We start from the raw sequence: 27497 nt of genomic DNA on the forward strand, positions 1-27497 counted from the left end.
CACCACCATGCCTGGCTAATTTTTGTATTTTTAGTAGAGATGGGGTTTCATCATGTTGGCCAGGCTGGTCTCGAACTCCTGACCTCAAGTGATCTGCCTACCTTAGCTTCCCAAAGTGCTAGGATTTACAGGTGTGAGCCACTGCACCCAGCCTAATAGTTCCTACTAAGATTGTTGTTAGAATTGAGTTAGTCTGTATAAAATGTGTAGATGAGTGCTTGCCACAGTCAGCACTCATTATGTTTTAGCTGTTGTTATTTTCTGTGCTCCTGATGTTGGATTCATCATGTGGGATAAAACTTGTTTGCCATACTAGTTAAGGTTTACAGTTGAATCTAATATCTGTACAGTATTTTTCTGTATTTGGGGGATTGGTTCTACTAGAATCACCACATATACCAAAATCTGTGAATATTCAAGTCCCACAGTCGGCCCTATGGAACCTACTTATACAAAAAATTGGCTCTCAGTGTACATGGGTTTTGCATCCAGTGAATACTGTATTTTCCATCCATGTTTGGTTCCTCCTGGGGTGGACTTGCACAGTTCAAACCCCTGTTGTTCAAGGGCCAATTATGAACAATTTATGACTATTTGGTTAGAGAACCAAGTCTCAAACTTTATTTTGTATTTACTTACGTATGTATGTATGTATTTTGAGACAGAGTCTTGCTCTATTACCCAGGCTGGAGTGCAGTGACAAGATCTCAGCTCACTGCAACCTCTGCCTCCTGGGTTCAAGAGATTCTCCTGTCTCAGCCTCCCAAGTAGCTAGGACTACAGGCACATGCCACCACACCTGGCTGATTTTTGTATGTTTAGTAGAGATGGGGTTTCACCATATTGGTCAGGCTGGTCTTGAACTCCTAACGTCAGTTGATCACCTGCCTTAGCCTCCCAAAGTGCTGGGATTACAGGTGTGAGCCACTGTGCCCGGCCTCAAACTTTACATTTTACCAAAGCATCAACTTAGCTTTCAATTGCTCTGCTGCTGCTTTCAGTTCTCTATCTTGGTCAATGAAAGATAATCTTCAATTATTAAGAACAGAATCAGGGACCATCCTTTTTTTGGTTCTGCTGGATCAATGCAGCCAATTTAGAATTTTCATTTACTACATATATTTTGAACCCAAAGCTTGAAAATCATCCTGATTTTACCACCTTGGTTTTCCATATCTTTCCTGTAGCATAATTTAGGTTTGTTCATTTTTGTTTTTCTTTTGAAACTCGGTTTGATTTTTCTAAATTGTTCTCTACTCTTGTTGACCTCCTCTGTTTTCCTACAGTGACTACCCTCACCTTGGAGCCAACTCTCATTGTCTTTATTTTCAGGCCCCCTTTAAAAAAATCTTCTCCTCATTAGTTATTGTTACTATTATTTTTTAATCTGGGAGCTTGTTCTACCTTTAATACTTCTCTTTGTGTCTTGTGTTTCTTGGTTCCATCTTCAGTGTTCATAGTCTTGGTTCTTTACTTCACATTTCTTTCTTTCTTTTTTTTTGAGATGGAGTCTCACTCTGTTGCCCAGGCTGGAGTGCAGTGGTGCGATCTTGGCTCACTGCAACCTCCACCTTGCAGGTTTAAACAATTCTCTGCCTCAGCCTCCCTAGTAGCCGGGATTACAGGCTCATGACACCACGCTCGGCTGATTTTTTTGTATTTTTAGTAGAGACAGGTTTCACCATCTTGGCCAGGCTGGTCTTGAATTCCTGACCTTGTGATCTACCCGTCTCGGCCTCCCAAAGTGCTGGGATCACAGGTGTGAGTCACCATTGCCTGGCCCACTACATTTCTATCAGGGCTTCTCAATAGGGCAGTGTTAGTGAGATTCGTAATTCTTGCTACTAAGGCATTGGTATACCTATGGATAATTTAGGGCTAGATTTATAATTCTGAGCAAAATAAATGAATTGCTGTTACTTCCTTCCTACTCTGTCCTTTATCAGTTTGTAACAATTTGAAATTATGTTTCATTCTAGGCTTGACTTCTCTTCAAGTCTGATTTGTAAATATTTTTAAAAATTTTAAGTACATTTAAACTTATTAAATATAAATAGGTTGTTTGGGGACATTATTTATGTCTATTGCTTTTATTTTTTGTTCATTTTGTTTTATTTTATTTTTTGGATACAGTTTCACTCTGCCACCCAGGCTGGAGTGCAGTGGCACAATCTCAGCTCACTGCAGTCTCTACCTCCTGAGTTCAAGTGATTGTCCTGCCTCAGCCTCCTGAGTAGCTGGGATTGGGTGTGCACTACCACACCTGGCTAACTTTTGTATTTTTAGTAGGCAAGGAGTTTCACCATATTGGCGAGGCTGGTGTCAACCTCCTGGCCTTAATCGATCTGCCCGCCTTGGCCACCCAAAATGCTGGGATTACAGGTGTGAACCACCATGGCTATCCAATTGCTTTTAGGTAGTTACACAATTCATAAGTTATGTATCTTACTATCTAAAGGAAAATTATTTTTTCCCTAGTCTTTTGTGTTTCTCGTGTAGATTTCTCTTCTGACTTTAAGAGTAGCAAAAAAACCCCTCTCTATTTAGGCCTTGGTGGCCATGATTGCTAATATAATGAGTCTAGTTTATAGAAACATTTCCAAAGTATTATACAAGGCAATCAGCTGGATATGTGAGAGCTTCAAAAAGTATGACTCCTTTGTCAACTAGGCTAAACAAAAACAGGTTGTGTGAAAACCAAAACTCTGCTTAGAAAATCTAAATGGAAGTTAGTATTATTGTGGCAATATGATTCGATAACTCTTCATCATGTGTTATCCAATATTTTAGACAATTTTCTATGTTAATTAGTTGACAGTCACAATATTATTATTATGGGCATGTGTTATCGTCAGCAGAGCAATGCACAAGTTTCATTTTCCTGTAACATTTTGTTATAAAAAATTAAAACATTCAGAAAAGTTGAAAGGATAATGAACTCTCATTTATCCTATGCTTGGATGAAACAATATTAGCATTTCGCTATCTGGCATGCAGTTTCTTTTCCTTAGAGATTGTAGGAGTGTTTTTGTTTTTCTGAGACACTGTCACTCTGTTGCCCAGGCTGGAGTGCAGTAGCATGAAGTTGGCTCACTGCAGCCTCCACCTTCTGGGCTCAAGCAATCCTCTTGCTTCAGCCTCTTGTGTAGCTGGAACTATAGGCATGTGCCACCATGCTTGGCTAACTTTTAAATTTTTTGTATGTTGTCCCTTGCTATGTTGTCCAGGCTTGTCTCAAACTCCAGACCTCAAGTTATCTGCCCTCCTCACCCTCCCAAAGTGTTGGGATTACAGGCATGAGCCACTGTGCCCAGCCAATTATTGTGATTTTTTTTTGAGGTGGAGTCTTGCTTCGTTGCGCAAGCTGGAGTGCAGTGCAATCTTGGCTCACTGCAACGTCCACCTCCCAGGTTCAAGCAATTCTGCCTCAGCCTTCTGAGTAGCTGGGATTGCAGGCATATGCCACAATGCCTGGCTAATTTTTTTTTGTATTTTAGTAGAGACATGGTTTCACCATGTTGGACAGGCTGGTCTGGAACTCCTGACCTCAAGTGATTCACCTACCTCAGCTTCCCAAAGTGCTGGGATTACAGGTATGAGCCACCGCCCTGACTTACTTTCCTGAGAAAGGAAACCAGAATAACTCAAAAAAACCCGAAGCCAGCAAGAGGTTCCTTACAGCAATAAGAAAACACAGAAACTGCAAAACCTTTTAACTGACAAGGGTATGGGGTTGAATTGCCTGTGTTGGAACAATAGATGATGTGAGGAGCAATCTTGTCTATATCTTCACATCCCAGGCCCATTGCAGACAGTTTGCCAGGGAGATAGTTTTCCACAAACACATCACAAACAGCTGCAAGCTGAAGGAAGAGATGAACATGAGCCAGACTTCCACTAAACAAATCCCCACATAATGGAATTTTAACTTCTGCACAATTGATTCTCCCTTTGTAATAGCCCAGAAAAATTGAAGGACAGATGAAGTAAATTTTTTTTTTAAAATTTTTTATTGGATTTTAGGTTTTGGGGTACATGAGCAGAGCATGCAAGACAGTTGCGTAGGTACACACATGACAGTGTGCTTTGCTTTTCTTCTCCCCTTCACCCACATTTGGCATTTCTCCCCAGGCTATCCCTCCCCACCTCCCCCTCCCACTGGCCCTCCCCATTTCCCCCCAATAGACCCCAGTGTTTAGTACTCCCCTTTCTGTGTCCATGTGTTCTCATTTTTCATCACACGCCTATGAGTGAGAATATGCGGTGTTTCATTTTCTGTTCTTGTGTCAGTTTGCTGAGGATGATGTTCTCCAGATTCATCCATGTCCCTACAAACGACACAAACTCATCATTTCTGATTGCTGCATAATATTCCATGGTGTATATGTGCCACATTTTTCCAATCCAGTCTATTATCAATGGGCATTTGGGTTGATTCCAGGTCTTTGCTATGAAGTAAATTAGATAAACCTAGAAGCTCTGGTCAACTACTTAAAGTATACTGTCAGCAAAATAATGGTTATTAAAGTTTTTTTAAGTACATGGTATTCAATGGATTCTGCATCCTTTAAATGTAATAATTATCTAGACTAGACTACATGGTCTGTCCAAATAGAGTCTCAAAACATTAGGTAGAAAAATTAGAATGTAAGTACATTAAATATATAAAAAACATTTTTAAAAATCTTTACAGGGTTTCTTTTTGCTACTCTTAAGGCCAGAAGAGAAATCTGTACCAGAAGTCCTAATGACTAGGGAATAAATAGTTTTCCTTTAGATAGTAAGATACATAACTTATGAATTATATAACTACCTAAAAGCAATTGGATGGCCATGATGGTTCACGCCTGTAATCCCAGCATTTTGGGTGGCTGAGGCGGGCAGATCGATTAAGGCCAGGAGGTTTAGACCAGCCTGGCCAATATGGTGAAACCCCTTGCCTACTAAAAACACAAAAGTGGCTGGGCGCGGTGGCTCAAGCCTGTAATCCGAGCACTTTGGGAGGCCAAATGTACTTAAAATTTTTAAAAATATTTACAAATCAGACTTGAAGAGAAGTCAAGCCTAGAATCGAACATAATTTCAAATTGTTACAAATTGATAAAGGACAGAGTAGGAAGGAAGTAACAGCAATTCATTTATTTTGCTCAGAATTATAAATCTAGCCCTAAATTATCCATAGGTATACCAATGCCTTAGTAGCAAGAGTTATGAATCCCACTAACACTGCCCTATTGAGTAGCCCTGATAGAAATGTAGTGGGCCGGGCATGGTGGCTCACACCTGTGATCCCAGCACTTTGGGAGGCCGAGGCGGGTGGATCACAAGGTCAGGAATTCAAAACCAGCCCGGCCAAGATGGTGAAACCCGTCTCTACTAAAAATACAAAAAATCAGCCGGGTGTGGTGTCATGAGCCTGTAATTTCAGCTACTAGGGAGGCTGAGGCCCAGAGTTGTTTAAATCTGCGAGGCAGAGGTTGCATTGAGCCAAACCCTGACTAATTTTTTTTGTAGTTTTAGTAGAGATGGGGTTTCACCATATTGGCCAGCCTGTCTTTGAACTCCTGACCTCAAGTGATTCGCCCGCCTTGGCCTCCTAAAGTGCTGGGATTACAGGCATAAGCCACTGTGCCCCGTTCTTTTAAAAAGATTTTTTTTTCTTCTTTGAGATAGGGTCTCACTCTGTCACCCAGGCTGGAGTGCAGTGGTGCCATCATGCCACCACTGCCTCCTGGGTTCAAGTGATTTTTGTGCCTCAGCCTCCCGAGTAGCTGGGATTACAGGTGTGTGCCATCACACCTGGCTTATTTTCTTTTTCTTTTTAGTAAAGACAGGGTTTCACCATGTTAGCCAGGCTTGTCTTCAACTCCTGACCTCAAATAATCTGCCTGCCTCGGCCTCCCAGTGTGCTGGGACTACAGGTATGAGCTACTGTGTCTGGTCCTTTAAAAGCTTGTCTTTTTTTAGATGGAGTTTTGCTCTTGTTGCCTAGGCTGGAGTGCAATGGCACGATCTCGGCTCATGCAACCTCTGCCTTCCAGGTTCAAGTGATTCTCCTGCCTCAGTCTCCCAAGTAGCTGGGATTACAGGTGCCCGTCACCACAAGAGGCTAATTTTTGTATTTGTACTAGAAACAGGGTTTCACCATGTTGACCAGGGTGGTCTCGATCTCCTGACCTCAGGTGATCCACCTGCCTCGGCCTCCCAAAGTGCTGGGATTCAAGCATGAACCACCATGCCTGGCCTTAAAAACATTTTTAAGTGTGTAGTTACAATTGAAATTTTGGGAAAAAAATTAAAATTAAGGTTTACAATGCTACATTGTCCTCTAATTCCTATAGCAATGCTCTGGGCATCACAATGTGGATTTTGTTTTTGACAGCTCCTGGCTTCCTGGGCTATAGTTTAGTAGCCTGAAGTAAAACAAACAAATAAACACATAACAACAACAACAAACTCCAGTGGTTCATTAATACATTTAAAACGCTTTGGGAAGAATGCATCTGAAAGGGGTGAAAATCAGAATCCTGCCTGCACGTGTTAAGTGCATGTTATAATGAGGAATATTACACAGTAATAGGGATGCAGAGTAGTGAAGACATTGTATTTAGATCTTTTTTAAGACAAGATCTAACAATCTCCCAGCCTGGAGTGTATTGGTGCCATCACGGCTCATCGCAGCCTCAACTTACCAGCTCAAGTGATCTTTCCACCTGAGCCTCCCAAGTAGCTGGGGCCATAGGTGTGCACCACCATGTCTGGTTAATTTTTGTAGAGATGGGATTTTGCCATGTTGCCCAGGCTGGTCTTCAACTCCTGATCTTGTACTCCTGGGCTCAAGCAATTCACCTGCCTTGGCCTCCAAAAGTGCTGAGATTAGAGGAGTGAGCAACTATACCTGGCCTATTTAGTGTTTTTGTAAAGATTTTAAAAGATGTTTTTTATATATTTTAATGTACTTACATTCTAATTTTTCTACCTAATGTTTTGAGACTCTATTTGGACAGACCATGTAGTCTAGTCTAGATAATTATTACATTTAAAGGATGCAGAATCCATTGAATACCATGTACTTACAAAAACTTTAATAACTATTATTTTGCTGACAGTAATACTTTATTTAAGTAGTTGACCAGAGCTTCTGTGTTTATCTAATTTACTTCATCTGTCCTTCAATTTTTCTGGGCTATTACAAAGGGAGAATCAATTGTGTAGAAGTTAAAATTCCATTATGTGGGGATTTGTTCAGTGGAAGTCTGGCTCATGTTCATCTCTTCCTTCAGCTTGCAGCTGTTTGTGACGTGTTTGTGGAAAACTATCTCCCTGGCAAACTGTCTGCAATGGGCCTGGGATATCAAGATATAGACAAGATTGCTCCTCACATCATCTATTGTTCCATCACAGGTAATTCAACCCCACAACCTTGTCAGTTAAAAGGTTTGGCAGTTTCTGTGTTTTCTTATTGCTGTAAGGAACCTCTTGCTGGCTTCGTTTTTTTGGAAGTTATTCTTGTTTCCTTTCTCGCAGGCTGTTTATGGTGCTTAACATTATTAAGGAACATTAACCTAAATGAACATTTTCATAAATTTATTGGCTATTTACATTTCTTCTTTGAATTGTCTGCCTACAGTTTTGCTAATTTTTATGTTGATGTTTTAGAAATGTTTACAAAGTGCTGTTATTAACTTTTGCAAAGGTGAATTTACAGTTCAAAAAACTTTTTTTTTTTTTTTTGAGACCGAGTCTTACTCCTTTGCCCAGGCTGGAGTGCAGTAGCGCGATCTTGGCTCACTGTAACCTCTGCCTCCTAAGTTCAAAGAATTCTTCTGCCTTAGCCTCCTGAGTAGCTGGGATTACAGGTGCCCACCACCACGCCTGGCTAATTTTTATATTTTTAGTGGAGACAGGGTTTCACCATGTTGACCAGTCTGGTCTCTAAATCCTGACCTCAGGTGATCCACCCACCTTGGCCTCCCAAACTGCTGGGATTACAGGCGTGAGCCATTGCTCCCGGCTTGCAGTTGAAATGTTAATTGGCTTTCACTGCTCAACGAAATAAGAGAGGACACAAAGAGATGGAGAAACATTCCATGCTCATGGTTAGGAAGGATCAATATTGTGAAAATGGCCATACTGCCAAAGTAATTTACAGATTCAATGCTATCTCTATCAAGCTACCAATGACCTGTTTCACAGAACTGGAAAAAATACCTTAAATTTCATATTGAAGCAAAAGAGAGCCCGCATAGCCAAGTCAATTATAAGCAAAAAGAACAAAGCTGGAAGCATCACACTACCTGACTTCGAACTATACTACAAGTCTACAGTAATCAAAACAGCATGGTACTGGTACCAAAACAGAGATATAGACCAATGGAACACAACAGTGGCCTTGGAGGCAACGCCAAACATCTACAACCATCTGATCTTTGACAAACTGGACAAAAACAAGCAATGGGGAAAGGATTCCCTGTTTGATAAATGGTGTTGGGAAAACTGGGTATCCATGTGCAGAAAGCAGAAACTGGTAGCCTTCCTGACACCTTACACTAAAATTAACTCCAGATGGATTAAAGACTTAAACATAAGACCTAACACCATAAAAACCCTAGAAGAAAACCTAGGCAAAACCATTCAGGACATAGGCATAGGCAAGGACTTCATGACTAAAACACCAAAAGCATTGGCAACAAAAGCCAAAATGGACAAATGGGATCTAATTAAACTCCAGAGCTTCTGCACAGCAAAAGAAACAGTCATTAGAGTGAATGAGAAACCAACGGAATGAGAAAAAATTTTTGTAATTTGCCCATCTGACAAAGGACTTATATCCAGAATCCACAAAAACTAAAACAGATTTACAAGAAAAAAACAAACCCATTCAAAAGTGGGCAAAGGATATGAACAGACACTTTTCAAAAGAAGACATATACGAAGCCAACAAACATGAAAAAATGCTCATCATCACTGGTCATTAGAGAAATGCAAATCAAAACTACATTGAAATACCATCTCACGCCAGTTAGAATGGCGATCATTAAAAAATCTGGAGACAACAGATGTTGGAGAGGACGTGGAGAAATAGGAACACTTTTACACTGTCTTTGGGAAAGTAAATTAGTTCAACCATTGCGGAAGACAGTGTGGAGATTCCTCAAGGACCTAGAAATAGAAATTCCAATTGACCCAGCAACCCCATTACTGGGTATATATCCAAAGGACTATAAACGTTCTATTATAAGGACACATGGACACGAATGTTTAGTGCAGCACTGTTTACAATAGCAAAGACTTGGAACCAACCCAAATGCCCATCAATGATAGATTGGACAGGGAAAATGTGGCACATATACACCATGGAATACTGTGCAGCCATAAAAAAACGATGAGTTCGTGTCCTTTGTAGGGACATGGATGAACCTGGAGACCATCATTTTCAGCAAACTGACACAAGAACAGAAAATCAAACACCGCATGTTCTCACTCATAGGCGGGTGTTGAACAATGAGAACACATGGACACAGAGAGGGGAGCATCACACATTGGGGTCTGTTGGGGGGTAACTAGGGGAGGGAAAGTGGGGGGTGGGGAGTTGGGGAGGGATAACATGGGGAGAAATGTCAGATATAGGTGATGGGGAGGAAGGCAGCAAACCACACTGCCATGTATGTACCTATGCAACAATCTTGCATCTTTTTCACATGTACCCCAAAATCTAAAATGCAATAAAATATATATTTAAGAAAAAGATAATAACACAGGAGCTCAAGGTATGTCTTCCATATATTCAGAGGCACTAAACCAAGGGATGGAAAAGAGTGGCATAAAGTCTTTGATTACCAGTGAACCATTTGCATGTATGTGTATGTTTAGGCTATAGGGAAAAAGTCATTGTATTAGTTTTATATATAAATACTTAACTCTTAATTAGGGATGCAATATAGAAAAGGGGCCCATAAAATGTTACGTTAATAGTTTACATCAGAAAAATTCATAATATTTTAAGTTTTTACTCATTTAACTACCAAATATTTACTGCAAACCCATGATCTTTCAGACAGTAGTCTCATAGTCTGGAATACAGGGGTGACAAAAACCCATCTGTGTTCTCTAGAACACTTATGCTCTAGGTTAGAGTGATAGCTAGTAAACAAATAAGCACTTTTGTTTTGTTTTGATAATGGAGTCTGATAGTCGGCAAGGGAAGATAAGCTATTTTATACTGGTAGGTGAAGGAATGCTCTACCCGTATGGTGACATTTGAGTAGAGACCTGCATGAGGTAAGGGAGTGAACCACATAGCTACTGGCAAAGAGGGTTTTAGGCAAGACAACACCAAGTGCACTAACCACCCACACCTGGCTAATTCTTTTGTGTTTCTCGTAGAGATGGGGGTTTGCCATGTTGGCTAGGCTGGTCTCAAACTCCTGGCCTCATGTGATTGGCCTGCCTTGGCTTCTAAAAGTGTTGGGATTACAGGCATGAGCCACCATGCCTGGCCAGAAGTGTTTATTTTCATAGGCAATTTAAACTTAAAAACATAGATAGTTTAAGCAGAAAGGCATACAGCATATGTAGGTTGGAATTACTTTTGTCTTTTTTTTTTTTTTGAGACAGAGTTTCACTCTTGTTACCCAGGCTGGAGTGCAATGGCGCGATCTCGGCTCACTGCAACCTCCGCCTCCTGGGTTCAGGCAATTCTCCTGCCTCAGCTTCCCGAATAGCTGAGATTACAGGCACACGCCACCAAGGCCAGCTAATTTTTTGTATTTCTAGCAGAGACGGGGTTTCACCATGTTGACCAGGATGGTCTCGATCTCTTGACCTTGTGATCCACCCACCTCGGCCTCCCAAAGTGCTGGGATTACAGGCTTGAGCCACCGCGCCCGGCCTATTCCCAGTTCTACCTGTAATGCAGAGCACATGATAGGGGCTCAACTGCAGGTTTTGTTTTTTTTGAGACGGAGTGTCATTCTGTCGCCAGGCTTGAGTGCAGTGGTGCAATCTCAGCTCACTGCAACCTCCCTGCCCCGGGTTCAAGTGATTCTCCTGCCTTAGTCTCCCGAGTAGCTAGGATTGTAGGTGCCTGCCAATATTCCCAGCTAATTTTTGTATTTTTAGTAGAGATGGGGTTTCTCCATGTTGGCCAGACTTGTCAACAGCAATTTTTGAATCAATGAATGAGTAATCAGAACTTGACTAAAGGGTTTAATAGTTGCAATTTTTTTCTGCATTCTTTTTTTCAGAGATAGGGATAAGCAGTAAATAGTATGCTTACATTTCCAAAAAAACTTTCAGAGGATAGTCGCAGGTTAGTATATAGATCGCCTTATCTGTGATTTTTTCTACAGCTTATCCGTGGTGCTATATAAGATCATTGCTTTAAGATACCAAAAGGACCTGTACCATGAAGCAAATATTCAATTATTGTCATAGGTCACTGGGCCTTAAGTCTTTTCCTAAGCTAGGAAAAGGAACTAATGCATTTAAAGAGATTTTAAAAAGGAACTAAGCAAAAGTTTTACTCGTATTGTTTGGTAAGTTTATCTTAAAATAGATATCTGACAATTTTTTTTTTTTTACCATAAAAAGCTTCAAAATATATGTTTTTTCCTTTGAGACAAAGTCTCATTTTGTCACCCAGGCTGGAGTACAGTGGCATGATCATAGCTCACTGCAGCTTCTAACTTGTGGACTCAAGCAGTCATCTTGCCTCTGCCTTCCGAGTAGCTAGGACTAGAGGTGTGCACCCCCACCCCCATGTCTGGCTAATTTTTTAATCAAAAACTTTTTTTTTTTTTGTAGCAATGGGATCTTGCCGCATTGCTCAGTCTGGTCTAGAACTCCTGGGTCCAAGTTATCCTCCCGTCTCAGCCTCTCAAAGTTCTGGCATTACAGTTGTGAGCCACCATGCCCGACCTATATATGTTGTTTTAAAAAATATTCATAAAAAATAACTAAAATACTATTGCCATCTTTGTTTTAAACTGTAAACCATAAACTAAATTCCTCTCAAAGTTAGTTCAGCCTATGCCCAGGAATGAACAACGACAGCCTGGAGGTTAGAAGAAAGATTCAAGGTAGAGTTGGGTGGATCAGATCTCTTTTACCATCTCAGTTACAGTTTTACAATGGCAGGTTTAGTGTCTTCATATAAAGTAAGCTGCAGGCTGGGCACGGTGGCTCACACCTACAATCCCAACACTTTGGGAGACCGAGGCAGGTGGATTACCTGAGGTCAGGAGTTTGAGACCAGCCTTACCAGTATGATGAAACTCCATCTCTGTTAAAAATACAAAAATTAGCCTGATGTGTTGGCATGCGCCTAGTAGTCCCAGATACTTAGGAGGTTGAGACAGGAGAATTGCTTCAGCCTGGGAGGTGGAGGTTATAGTGGGCTGAGATCGCGTCACTGCCCTCTAGTACTCTGTCTTGAAAAAAAAATTAAAGATATAAAGTAAGCTGCAATGTGAGGGTGGTTGTCATTTTAGATGGGAAGAAGGGCCATAGTGATTTTTTTTTTTTGAGGCAGGGTCTCACTCTGTTCCTCAGGTTGCAGTGCAGTGGTGTAATCTCTGCTCACTGCAACCCTCACCTCTTGGGTTCAGGTGATTCTCTTGCCTCAGCTACCCTAGTAGCTGGGATTAGAAGCATGCACCACCATGGCCAGGTAATTTTTGTGCTGTTAGTTGAGACAGGGTTTCACCATGTTGGCCAGGCTGGTCTTGAACTCCTGACCTCAAGTGATCCACCCACCTCGGCCTCCCAAAGTGTTGGGATTACAGGTGTGAGCCACTGTGCCTGGCCCTGATGACTAACTTTTGTACTGAATGTTAGGTTCTGTACATGGTAGATGATTCTTGGCCACTAGATCTTTCTTTTTAAAATGTGCCATTTTATAGATCCATAATCATATTTTCAATTTTCTTTCTAAACAACAATATTTATATGTGTGACTGAGAGAGGGAGAGATTTTTTTTCCATTAGACTCTTCTAATCTAATGGAAATATTGAGGTTTAAAATGTTAATATAGGTAAATTATCTTCTTAATTATATTACCATAAAAATGCTGCATAACCAAAAAATGCACAATGTTATATGACATAAGCATTTATTTCTGTTTCCCACGTCTGTGTTTGGCTGGGATTCAGTTGACAGACTGGTTAGGTTTGGCTCCAAGTTGTGGGTTGGGGGCCTGGTATGCTCTGCATGTCTGTTATCCTCCTTGGACCAGTGGCCACTAAATGCATTTCCCCTCATAGGGAAAGGTGGAGTGCAAGAGAACAAGCCCATTCCCACCAGTGTGTTTAAAACTTCTGCTCCCAATTAGCATATCCATCTGATTAAACGGGACTTGGACAGTGAGCCAGACCAGGAGATTCCTGGGAAGTGGCGTTTGAGCCAGTGCAGTGGCTCGCTGCATGGGAAATCACACAGATCCCGGTGCCCTACCATGGGCAACTGAAACACCTGGGAGAGAGCCATCCATTCAACTTAAAAACAAAAAAAAAAAAAAAAAAGAAAGGCACTCTGAGGCAGGGAGCCAGATGAGCAGGTTCGGTGGGTTTCACCCCCAAAGGGACAAACAAAACGGCAATTCAAAACACTCCGGGTGGAGAGTTTCACTGCGGGCACAGCTGAACCCAGGACGGTGCAGCTCGGTGGGGGAGAGGCGTCTGCCATTACCGAGGCAATCTGCCCCTACTGAGCTACACTCCCATTGCTGATGCAGCCTGCCATTGCCAAGGCAGCCCGCCATAACAGACAGACTCTGCCGCAGGGTGGAGCCCACGGCAGAGCCCGCAGCAACAGGGCGGACCCCACATCAGCAGGGCAGAGCCTCGGCAGGCAAATAGTGACTAGACTGCCTCCTAGCTGGGCAGGATAGTGCAATGGACACTCATAAAGAAAGCCCCAACTCCCCGAGACAAAGCATCTGAGGAAAAAAAGGGGTTTTAAGAGTTCTGCTGCAGCAGACATAAACGTAGCAGCCTAACAGCCCTGAATGAACAACAGAGCTCACAGCTCAGCGCTTGAGCTCCTATAAAGTACAGACTGTCTCCTCAAGCAGCTCCCTGACACCTGTAATCCAGAGTCACCTCAAAAAAGACTGATCAGACTGACATTAGGCGGGCATCATTCTGGGACAAAGATAGCAGAAGAAGAAACTAGTAGCATCCCTCACTGTTCTGCAGCTGCTACAGGTGTACCCCAGACAAGCAGGACCTGGAGTGGACCTCAGCAGTCATACAGTGGAGGGGCTAGACTGGTAGAAGGAAAACCAAGTAACAGAAATACCTCATCATCAACAATCTGGGCGTCCACTCAGAGACCCAATCGAAAAGTCAGCAACTACTCAGACGACAGGTGGATAAATCCACAAAGATGGGAAGAAACCAGCGCAAAAAGGAGGAAAACACCCGAAACCAGAACACTTTGCCTCCTACAAAGGACCAAAACTCCTCAGCAGCAAGGGACCAAAGCTGGGTGGAGAATGACTATGATGAAATGATGGAATCAGACTTCAGAAGGTGGGTAATGAGAAACTTCTGTGAGCTAAAAGAACATGTTCTAAATCAATGCAAAGAAACTAAGAACCTTCAAAAAAGATTTGAAAAAATATTCGAGGAAATGATAACAAGAATGGATAACTTAGAGAGGAATATGAATGAATTGAAGGAGCAGAAAAACACAACACAAGAACTTCGTGAAGCATGCACAAGTTTTAACAGCCAAATTGACCAAGCAGAAGAAAGAATATCAGAAGTCGAAGATCAACTCAATGAAATAAAATGAGAAACCAAGATTAGAGCAAAAAACGCAAAAAGGAATGAACAAAGTCTCCAAGAAATGTGGGACTATGTGAAGAGACCTAACCTGCGTTTCATAGGTGTACCAGAAGGGGACAAAGAGAACGAATTCAAGCTGGAAAATACTCTTCAGGATATTATCCAGGAAAATTTCCCCAACCTAGCAAGGCAGGCCAACACTCAAATTCAGGAAATACAGAGAACACCACAAAGATACTCTGCAAATAGAGCAACTCCAAGGAACATAATCATCAGATTCACCAGGGTTGAAATGAAGGAGAAAATACTAAGGGCAGCCAGAGAGAAAGGTCGGGTCACCCACAAAGGGAAGCCCATCAGACTCACAGCAGATCTCTCGGCAGAAACTCTACAAGCAAGAAGAGAGTGGGGGCCAATATTCAACATCCTTAAAGAAAAGAACTTTCAACCCAGAATTACATATCCAGCCAAACTAAGCTTCATAAGTGAAGGAAAAATAAAATCCTTTGCGAACAAGCAAGTACTCAGAGATTTTGTCACCACCAGGCCTGCTTTACAAGAGCTCCTGAAAGAGGCACTACACATAGAAACGAACAACCAGTACCAGCCATTCCAAAAACACACTAAATGCTAAAGAGCATCAACTAAATGAAGAATATTCATCAACTAACGGGCAAAACAGCCAGCTAGCATCAAAATGGCAGGATCAAATTCACACATAACAATATTAACCCTAAATGTAAATGGGCTAAATGCACCAATCAAAAGACAGCCTGGCAAATTGGATAAAAAACCAAAACCCATCAGTGTGCTGTATCCAGGAAACCCATCTCACATGCAAGGATACACAAAGGCTCAAAATAAAGGGATGGAGGAAGATTTACCAAGCAAATGGAGAGCAAAAAAAAAGCAGGAGTTGCAATTCTCATCTCTGATAAAATAGACTTTAAAGCAACAAAGATCAAAAGAGACAAAGAAGGCCATTACATAATGGTAAAAGGATCGATACAACAAGAAGAGTTAACGATCCTAAATATATATAGACCCAATCAGGAGCACCCAGATACATAAGACAAGTTCTTAATGACTTACAAAGAGACTTAGACTCCCACACAATAATAGTGGCAGACTTTAACACTCCACTGTCAATATTAGACAGATCAACCAGACAGAAAACTAGCAAGGATATCCAGGGCTTGAACTCAGACCTGGAACAAGCAAACCTGATAGACATTTACAGAACTCTCCACCCCAATCCATAGAATATACATTCTTCTCAGCACCACATCACACCTACTTTAAAATTGACCACATAATTGGAAGTAAAGCACTCCTCAGCAAATGCAAAACAACTGAAATCATAACAAACAGTCTCTCAGACCATAGTGCAATCAAGTTAGAACTCAGAATTCAGAAACTAACCCAGAACCGCACAGCTTCATGGAAACTGAACAACTGGCTCTTGAATGTTGACTGGATAAACAATGAAATGAAGGCAGAAATAAAGAAGTTCTTTGAAACCAACGAGAACGAAGACACAACATACCAGAATCTCTGGGACACATTTAAAGCAGTCTCTAGAGGAAAATATATAGCAATAAGTGCCCATATGAGAAGAGTGGGGAGATCCAAAATTGACACCCTATCATCAAAATTGAAAGAGCTAGAGGAGCAAGATCAAAAAAACTCAAAACCTAGCAGAAGACAAGAAATAACTAAGATCAGAGCAGAACTGAAGGAGATAAAGACAGGAAAAACCCTTCAAAAAATCAATAAATCCAAGAGCTGGTTTTTCGAAAAGATCAACAAAATAGACAGACCACTAGCCAGACTGATAAAAAAGAAAAGAGAGAACAACCAAATAGATGCAATAAAAAACAATAAAGGGGAAATCACCACAGATTCCACAGAAATTCAAACCATCATCAGAGAATATTACAAACAACTCTATGCACATAAACTAGAAAACCTGGAAGAAATGGATAAATTCCTGGACACCTGTGTCCTCCCAAGCCTAAACCAGGAGGAAGCCGAAACTATGAATAGACCAATAACAAGATCTGAAGACGAGACAGCAATTAAGAGCCTACCACACAAAAAAAGTTCCGGTCCAGATGGGTTCACAGCCGAATTCTACCAGACACACAGGAGCTGGTACCATTCCTTCTGAAACTATTCCAAATAATCCAGAAAGAGGGAATCCTTCCCAAATCATTTTATGAGAGCAACATCATCCTGTTACCAAAACCCGGCAGAGACCCAGCAAGAAAAGAAAACTTCAGGCCAATATCCATGATGAACATAGATGCAAAAATCTTCAATAAAATACTGGCAAGCTGATTGCAACAGCACATCAAAAAACTTGTCCATCATGGTCAAGTAGGATTCATCCTGGGGATGCAAGGCTGGTTCAACATATGTAAGTCTATAAATGTAATTCACCACATAAACAGAACCAAAAACAAAAACCACATGATTATCTCAATTGATGCAGAGAAGGCCTTTGACAAAATTCAACAGCCCTTTATGCTAAAAACCCTCAATAAACTCAGTATCGGTGGAACGTATCTCAAAGTAATAAAAGCTATTTACTACAAACCAATAGCCAATATCATACTGAATGGGCAAAAACTGGAAGCATTTCCTTTGAAATCCGGCACTAGACAAGGATGCCCTCTTTCACCACTCCTATTCAATATAGTACTGGAAGTTCTAGCCAGAGCAATCAGGCAAGAAAAAGAAATAAAGGGTATTCAAATAGGAAAGGTGGAAGCCAAATTGTCACTATTTGCAGACGACATGATAGTATACCTAGAAGACCCCATCGCCTCAGCCCAAAAACTCCTGAAACTGATAAGCAACTTCAGCAAAGTCTCAGGATATAAAATCAATGTGCAAAAATCACAAGCATTCCTATACACCAATAACAGACTTAAAGAGAGCCAAATTAAGAATGAACTGCCATTCACAATTGCTACAAAAAGAATAAAATACCTGGGAATACAACTCACAAAGAATGTAAGGGACCTCTTCAAGGAAAACTACAAACCACTGCTCAACGAAATAAGAGAGGACACAAACAGATGGAGAAACATTCCATGTTCATGGTTAGGAAGAATTAATATCATGAAAATGGCTATACTGCCCAAAGTAATTTACAGAATCATCGCTATCCCCATCAAGCTACCATTGACTTTCTTCACAGAACTGGAGAAAACCACCATGAACTTCATATGGAACCAAAAGAGAGCCCGCATAGCCAAGTCAGTTCTAAGCAAAAAGAGCACAGCGGGGGGGCGGGGGGGGCATCCCACTACTGGATTTCAAACTATACTACAAGGCTACAGTAATCAAAACAGCATGGTACTGGTACCAAAACAGAGATATAGACCAATGGAACAAAACAGAGGCATCGGAGGCAACACAACATATTTACAACCATACAATCTTTGATAAACCTGACAAAAACAAGCAATGGGGAAAGGATTCCCTGTTTAATAAAAGGTGTTGAGAAAACTGGATAGCCATGTGCAGAAAGCAGAGACTGGACCCCTTCCTGACACCTTACACTAAAATTAACTCCAGATGGATTAAAGACTTAAACATAAGACCTGGCACCATAAAAACCCTAGAAGGAAATCTAGGCAAAACCATTCAGGACATAGGTGTAGGCAAGGACTTCATGACCTAAACACCAAAAGCATTGGCAACAAAAGCCAAAATAGACAAATGGGACCTAATCAAACTCCACAGCTTCTGCATGGCAAAAGAAACAGTCACTAGAGTGAATTGGCAACCAACAGAATGGGAAAAATTTTTTGCAGTCTACCCATCTGACAAAGGGCTGATATCCAGAATTTACAAAGAACTCAAACAGATTTACAGGAAAAAAACAAACAAGGCCATTCAAAAATGGGTAAAGGATATGAACAGACACTTTACAAGAGAAGACATACAAGAGGCCAACAAACATATGAAAAGATGCTCATCATCACTGGTCATTAGAGAAATGCAAATCAAAACCACATGGAGATACCATCTCACGCCAGTTAGAATGACGATCATTAAAAAATCTGGAGACAACAGATGTTGGAGAGGATGTGGAGAAATAGGAACACTTTTACACTGTTGGTGGGAGTGTAAACTAGTTTAACCATTGTGGAAGACAGTGTGTCAATTCCTCAAGGCCTTAGAAATAGAAATTCCAATTGACCCAGCAACCCCATTACTGGGTATATATCCAAAGGACTATAAATCGTTCTACTATAAGGACACATGCACACGAATGTTCATTGTAGCACTGTTTACAATAGCAAAGACCTGGAACCAACCCAAATGCCCATCGATGATAGACTGGACAGGAAAAATGTGGCACATATACACCATGGAATATTATGCAGCAATCAAAAATGATGAGTTTGTGTCGTTTGTAGGGACATGGATGAATATAGAGAACATCATTCTCAGCAAACTGACACAAGAACAGAAAATGAAATACTGCATATTCTCACCCATAGGCGTGTGATGAAAAATGAGAACACATGGACACAGGGAAGGGAGTACTACACACTGGGGTCTATTGGGGGGAAGAGGGGAGGGACAGCGAGGTGGGGAGCTAGGGAGGGATAGCCTGGGGAGAAATGCCAAATGTGGGTGAAGGGGAGGAAGGCAACAACACACTGCCATGTGTGTACCTATGCAAATGTCTTGCATGTTCTGCACATGTACCCCAAGACCTAAAATGCAATAAAAAAAATTTGAACCTAAAAAAAAAACTTCTGCTCCCATTGCATCTGCTAACAAATCGAATATTGTCAAAGCAAGTCACACGGCCAAGTCCAATATCAATGGGTGTTAAAATATATTTTATTTTAGAGGGAGGACCTACAAAGTCTCATGGCACAGGGCACTGGTTTCGAGCAGGATGAAAATTGAGAATAATAATACAATTTGTCTAGGTGCAGTGGCTCAGGCCTGTAATCCCAGCACTTTGGGAGGCCGAAATGGGTGAATCACCGGAGGTTGGGAGTTGGAGACCAGCCTGACCCACATGGAGAAATGCCATCTCTACTTAAAATAAAAAATTAGCTAGGTGTGGTGGCACATGCCTATAATCCCAGCTACTCGGGAGGCTGAGGCAGGAGAATTGCTTCAACCCAGGAGGCGGAGGTTGTGGTGAGCTGAGATCTCGCCACTGTATTCCATCCTGGGCAATGAGCAAAATTCCATCTCAAATAAAGAAAAAATGCATTTTATCACATCATCAAATCAAATAAAATGCTAGTCCACTTGGGAAGCCCCACACTTCCCAATGATTCACGTTTAAAATTAACTGGTTAGGGTCAGAAGCTCTTTTGGACCTTGACTTAATGATTGGAGAGTCTCTAAGTTTTCTTACAGTTCTGCAATTCTATATTGACATTTTAGTGTGGCAAATGGCATTGGAGATAGATTATATAATTCAGTAGTTCTCAGATAAGGAAGAATGGGTCTCTTATGTGCTTTTCAGTGGTAGAATGGAAGAATGAGAGGGTGTCAGAGGCATGTATAGTCTGAAAACATAGCTCTCATTATTCTAAAATCTCCTCATTCTCACCTCCTGACAGTTATTAGAATAACATCTGTATACTCTGTTCTCCTTTATTTCCTGATAATGAAACAGATCCAGACCTAAGGTCACACAGCTATTTGATAGCAGATGGGTTTAAAACTCAGGCTTCTTGACTCAGTAGTAAGTGCCTATATGCTTTCCATACTTAGACATATCAAGAAGTAATGACATAGATTTTGTAACTAGGAGACAGTGATCAGTGTTATATTTATGCCATTTTCTTTCACTTATTGTTAATCTTATTTGCAATGGTGGATTTCATGAACAAATTTATTAGTCTGGGAGTCTAGATTTCAACAGATTCCTCTGGAAGCCGAAGTCATTCATGAGTCGTGAGTTTGTGTGCATACAAAGCAAGGTTCATCTCTTCTTTTAGCAGTTTGATTTTCTTGGCCAGGCGCAGTGGCTCACACCTGTAATCCCAACACTTTGGGAGGCTGAACATCTGAGGTCAGGAATTCGAGACCAGCCTGGCCAACATGATAAAACCCCATCTCTACTATAAATACAAAAATTACCTGGGTGTGGTGGTAGGTGCCTATAATCTCAGTTACTTGGGAGGCTAAGGCAGGAGAATCGCATGAATCTGGGAGGCTGAGGTTGCAGTGAGCCGAAATCATGCTATTGCATTCCAGCCTGGGTGACAGAGCGAGACTCCATTAAAAAAAAGAAAAGGTACCTTTTTAAAGATTAATAAAGGCCCTTACAGTTTTTCAGAGTCAATAGCAGAGAATGGTGAGCCCAAATGGCTGAGGCAAATTATTTAGCTGACAGCCTAGGTCAGAGATATTCTGTAAACAAGTTAAAATGTGCAGTAAATATGACATGTATTAGCAAACTGTACTATTATGAAAGAATGAAACAGTACTGTGGTGGAGATTTTCTTGGTAATCATTTTTTTAAAAAAAACTTTTTAATAAGACTGATTACATCAGTCTAAAGTTGCACATGTTATGATTGGGGTCCTAGACTTTCCTGATGTTTCCCAGTGGTATTGCTGTCTTGTCAGTGCTGTCCAAGCCCAGACAGTTTGTTCTCACTCACATGTGGGCCTTATTGCTGATGAGGGTAATCTTAGAATGGCTGGGAGATTACTTTAATGCATTCTGACAGTTGTGTGGTTGAAATTGCCTCAGTCTATGAAATTTGGTCTGCAGGACAAAAATGCTAGTGGTCACAAGGGAGGAAGGACCTGATTATTTTTATTAGCACGGTCCTCTTATCATTTCAGAGGGAGCTGAGTATGCACATTAGGGGGCAGTGTTTAAACAGCTATTATTCACTAGGAATTATTTTTGTGAAAAATGCAATGTTTCCTGTGTACTCCTGAGTAGGGAGATTCTCTGAAGGACGTATTTATATTTGTAAAGTGACCACTCTATATTTCTCCTTACTTTTAGAAGTACAATGGTATTTCCCCTAACAATTTAATTTTAAGTTGTACCTTTTTTTCCCTTATATCTTCTGAGCATGTTATTAATTATAACAATTTAGCAGCAGGAATCCTCTCTACTACATTTAAAATGTTACTTTCTCTTCTTGTTAACTTCATTACTTTTTTTTCATGGAAGGATAAACATTTCATTATACTGTTGACTAGATGAAGTTTGTAGTGGGAACACGGTGTATATCATTTAATTATGTTTCCCCCTTTTTTTTTTTTTGAAAGAGGGTTTGAAAAGTGCCTTTTTGATTTTTTGTGAATTCCTCAGGGGCATTTCCTTATCTCCATTTATATAGCATTATATAGAGTTAAAATCATACAAAATATATATGGTAAAAATATGAAGACATACAAGGTAATGAATAGTACAATATCCAAGAGAATTATTAACCCTGGGGAGGGGAACGGAGGATATGGGACAGGGAAGAGAGATACACAGAATTTCAATTATACTCGCAAAATAAGCTGACTGGCTGGTACATGAATATTTGTCATTCTGTATTTTATGATTTAAGTAAGAATAAAATATTCAGAAATATCCAAATAGCTCCTCTACTTATTTCCTTCCTTTCTTCCCTTCCCTACCCCCAAACAACTATTTATTGAGCTTCTGCGTATTCCTGGCTATGTTGAGTGTTCGGGGCAAACAATGTAGACATTGTCTCTGCAATTTAAGGATTTGATAGCCTAGGTCAGAGACATTCTATAAACAAGTTAAAACATATAATAAATATGACATGTATTAGCAAACTGACTGTTATGAAGGAGTGAAACAGTACTGTGGTGGACATTAATAGAGGAGAGTTGCATGCTGTAAATGGGCTGGTCAGGGAAGGATTTTTTGGGGAGGTAACTTTTAAAAGACCTAAAGGATGAGAAGGAACAAGCCATGTAATTAGCAAGAGGAGAAATGATTCAGGCAGAGAGAATATCATGTGCAAAATCCCCGTGGTAGGAAAGATCTAGACACCTTTAAGGACCTAAGAGAAAGCCAAAGTGTTTTGAACACTAAAAACTGAGAGCAGTATTCTTGAGAAGATATTACAGAGGTGTGCAGGGGCCATGGCATGCTAGAAGGGGTTTGAGCACTGGAGGGGTAGGGTCATAATCTTTAAAAGAGGTAGGATTTTTTAATAGAATGCAGATTAAAAAAAGGTAGAATTCAATTCCTGTTGGCTGACTTTATTATAGGCATTGGAGATTGAAGTGGAGTTCATATTTCACAGAGTAGGTATAAAGATAATTTTTTAAAGATTTTTTTTTTGAGATGGAGTTTCACTCTTGTTGCCCAGGCTGGAGTGCAATGGTGCGATCTTGGGTCACTGCAACCTCCACCTCTCGGCTTCAAGCTGTTTTCCTGTCTCAGCCTCCTGTGTAGCTGGCATGCGCCACTACACCCAGCTAATTTTGTATGTTTTAGTAGAGATGGAGTTTCTCCATTTTGCTCAGGCTGCTTTCGAAATCCCAACCTCAGTGATCCTGATCAGGTGATCAAGTGATCCCACCTCAGCCTCCCAAAGTTTAAAGATTATTAAAGGCCCTCCTAGTGTTTCAGAGTCAATAGCAGATAATGGTGAGCCCAAATAGATGAGGCAAATTATTTAGCAACTGCATTCTACATTTATATCACGGCAACGGGAATACAAAACAAAACACTGCTGCAGTTGGATTCTTATGGCATGAGTTAGTCTGTGTGTGTGTGTGTGTTCTTATTTTTGGCATATTCACCCCATAACCATAGCTTTTAAAAAAGATAGAATAATTAGAATAGGATCTGCAAATCCATAGATGTTTTGAAAGTAAGAAAAGACATGAAGACTAGAGAGAGGGAAAAGAAGGAAGGAAGGAAGAGGGAATGATGGAAAAAGGAAGGAGGTAATGAAGAAAGGAAGACAAGAAGGAAGAATAAAATGAGAGGCAGAGTTGAGTAAAATGGGATAACAGTGACATTTAAAAATAATTTCTAAAGTGGTAGTCTAGATTAGTTCATCTGGCAACATTCACATGGCATTAAGCATCATTTTTAGACTGAGTAAATAGTCAATATGGATATGATAGTTCTTGACATTAAAAGGAACCCTCATAGTCAAAACAATTGAAAACTATTGGTCTAAATTATGAGTGTCTCTGTTGTACCCTCTTTTATCAGGAAATATTTTTTCACCAGAATTTCAGGATATTGTGGCCATCTGTCCAACTTTATAGCCAGTAATCTTTAATGAAAGTGTGGTTTGACATATTTACCATTTCATATTAAGCTCATTATTTAAAGAAATAATGACACCATCTCTTCACGGGAAGAGAAACTTAGCATATAATTGTAGGATTTCAAAACACAGCCCTTGGAACTAAGGACTGAGATTATATTTTGTCTGTAGACATGGACTGATTCCAGAAAATGACTATGCCTTCATTTTATTCCCCAATGGCGTAACCTTTTATCTTCAAATATTTCTTTTTACCCATACACATATAACAGATGTTATATGCGTTGGAATTATTGGAGTACAGGCAGACACTTTCTTCTCCCCCAGCCCACCTCTGCGACTGCACTGTCCGCTTAGTCTCCTTCCTTATAGATGAAATCCCAAGCAAGTCCTATAGATTTTTTTCTACCCAGTTATTTCCTTTCCTTTCCTTTCCTCTCCTCTCCTCTTCTCTCTCCTCTCCTCTCCTCCTCTCTCCTCTCCTCTCCTCTTCTATCCCCTCCCCTCCCCTCTTCTCCCCTTCCCTCTCCTCTTCTCTCCTCTTCTATCCCCTCCCCTCCCCTCTTCTCCCCTTCCCTCTCCTCTTCTCTCCTCTCTTCCTTCTCCTCTCCTCCCCTCCCCTCTCCTCTCTTCTCCCCTCCCCTCCCCTTCCCTCCCCTCCCTTTCCTCTCCTCCCCTCTCCTGCCCTCCCCTCTCCTTTCCTTTTTTGAGGCAGGGTTCGCTCTGTTGCCCTGTCTGGAGTACAATGGTACAATCTCGGCTCACTGCAACCTCTGCCTCCCAGGCTCAAATCATCCTCCCCCTCAGCCTCCCGAGAAGCTGGGAGTACAGGCGCTTGCAAACACACCCAAATAGTTTTTGTATTTTTGGTAGAGATGGGGTTTTGCCATGTTGCCCAGGCTGGTTTTGAACTCCTAGGCTCAAGTGATCTTCCCTCCTTGGCTCCCAAACAGTTGGGATTATAGACATGAGCCACTATGCCTGGCAGTTATTTCATTTAAAGTATTAAAATGTTCAGTTAAAGCTAATTAATATCAAAACCTCAGACTCCTGTCCAGTTTATGATGTCTCCTTTTCCCCAACTTCAGGCTACTTTCTTGGGAATGTGAAGAGTATGTGTGTGTGTTTGTATTATAGGTGCACATATGTTTCATGTGTGTGTGTTAGTATTATGTATGCACATGCATGCATGTGTGTGCATGTCTATGTGTTTTGAAAGAGCCTAGTCAGTTTCATTATCCGTCTTTTCCTCTTGCTAGTTCCTAGTTGTGGTTTCTTTCAGAATCAGGCCCTTCCAGGGAAGGGAAACCAGTTAAAGGGTGCAAAAAGGCTATTAGTTGACCTGTGTAGTTGCAACCTGCAGTGGAGTCTTCTGTGTGCCTGAAGCTCTGCAGGTGGCTCTTGTTTTATGGGGAGGTTTACAGTCTCTTCAGAGACCTCAGACTGTAGTTCTCCACCTTCAGAGACTGTTTTTTTTGTGGCTGTCTATACATAGAGTTTATCTGTTATGATGAACTTGCCCTACAGGCAGACCTCATGAGCAGAATTCCTTTTCAGACAAACTTCTTCTGCTTTCCTCATGGTGCACTTGACCCATGGGGTAAAATCCTCCTTCCTCTTTGTCACCATTGGCAGGTGTACCGTTTATTCCCAACTCTTAGCTCTGTTGCCTTTAGCTGATGTAGCCATAACCCCTTGCCTTTGGTATTCTTTTAGGCACATGTCACAGGTACTTAGGTAATTCCAAATTCCCAGAATTCCCAAATTCCCTCGGTGTGTACCAAGGTCTCTGATGCTTTTTTGGAAGTCTTTCTCATGTGGCTTAAATTAAGGGGAAAACAGCTTGCTCCTCTCTTACTACAGTGTGAGATGCCTAGCACAATGACAACTCTTTTCAAGGAAATTTGGCTGAAGGTTTTATTTTAGCTTTCCACCTTTTTTCATATATCCTCGAATGATAAGCTAATGGCAGTGAAATTGGTTTCATAATCTTTTAGTGTTATCTGTGCTGGTGCTCTGGCACTTAGGACATTTTTTGGGGATTTGAAGCCTCAGATAAAACTGAGAGAAGGAGTCTCTTTGGAACATTTTTGAAAGCAAATTTTGCTGAAGAAATATGTTTTCAGGTAGTAAGGAATAACATTAAGTCGAGTGAACATGAGATAGCTGTCTTCAAAGTTTTTAAGTATGGAAATAGACTATTTATTTAAGCCAGGCCTGGTGGCTCACACCTGTAATCCCAGCACTTTGGGAGGCCAAAGCAGACAGATTACTTGAGGTCAGGAGTTCAAGACCTGCCTGGCCAACAGGGTGAAACCCCATCTCTACTAAAAATACAAAAATTAGCTGGGTGTGGTGGTGTATGCCTGTAATTCCAGCTACTCAGGGGGCTGAGGTATGAGAATCGCTTGAACCTGGGAGGCAGAGGTTGCAGTGAACTTACATGGTATCATTACACTCCAGCCTGGGCATCAGAGTGAGACTCTGTCTCAGAAAAAAAAAAAGACTATTCTATAAGGTAAAAATATTTTGGGTAATGTTGTAGATATTTTCAACTATTTAAGCCCAATTGAAAAGGCTAACTTTTTCTGTATATATAATTTTAAAATATATTTTCCCACTATCAAAAATCAATTTAAAGATAATAATGAATTATTACTGGGTATAAGAAACATTATGGCAGTTTTCCTTGGGGATTTTTTCCTTTTTGAGACAGAGTCTCACTTTGTCATCCAAGCTGGAGTGCAGTGGCGTGATCATAGCTCACTACAGCTTTGACTTTCCAGGCCTGCATGATCCTCCCACTTCAGCCTCCTGAGTAGTTGGGACCTCAGGCATGCACCACCACACCTGGCTAATTTTTCGATTTTTTTTTTTTTTTTTGTAGAGATGTGGTCTCACTATGTTGCCCAAGCTAGTCTCAAACTCCTGGCCTCAAGTGATCCTCCCGCTGTGGCCCCCCGAAGTACTGAGATTACAAGTATGAGCTAGTCACTGTGCCCAGGCTACTTGGGAACTCCTTGTGAAACTGGGATTAACAAAAACTCTTGGAGTGGGACACATTAACTCATGCCTGTAATCTCAGCACTTTGGGAGGTCAAGACGGGAGGATCACTTGAGAATCAGGAATTTGAGACCACCTGGGGCAACAGAGTGAGACTTCGTCTCTACAAAAAATAATAAAAAATAAATTAGCCAGGCATGATGACACAAGCCTATAGTTTCAGCTACTTGGGAGGTGGAGGTAGGAGGATCACTTGAGGCCAGGGGTTGGAGGCTGCAGTGAGCTTTGATTGCTGCAGTGAGCTCTGATTGCACCACTGCACTCCAACCTGGGTGGCAGAGTGAGAACTTGTCTCTTAAAAAGAGAAGGGCCGAGTGTGGTGGGTCACTTTTGTAATCCCACCACTGTGGGGGGCTGAGGCGGGTGGATCATCTGGGGTCA

At 41.1% G+C, this 27497-nt stretch overlaps 1 protein-coding gene across 15 annotated transcripts in view; it reads left to right on the forward strand.

Annotated features, from left to right (window-relative positions):
* SUGCT (succinyl-CoA:glutarate-CoA transferase) overlaps nucleotides 1-27497 on the forward strand; it is a 723305-nt gene that overhangs the window by 34501 nt on the left and 661307 nt on the right. For all 15 annotated transcript variants that reach the window (XM_054237014.2, XM_054237011.2, XM_002751352.7 and 12 more), the window contains one exon: nucleotides 7284-7404. In XM_054237014.2, the coding sequence (XP_054092989.2) occupies nucleotides 7284-7404 (121 nt within the window). The remainder of the gene's footprint in view (nucleotides 1-7283; nucleotides 7405-27497) is intronic.

This window comes from Callithrix jacchus, chromosome 11 (assembly GCF_049354715.1).
Source record: "Callithrix jacchus isolate 240 chromosome 11, calJac240_pri, whole genome shotgun sequence".
Lineage (NCBI taxonomy): Eukaryota > Metazoa > Chordata > Mammalia > Primates > Cebidae > Callithrix > Callithrix jacchus.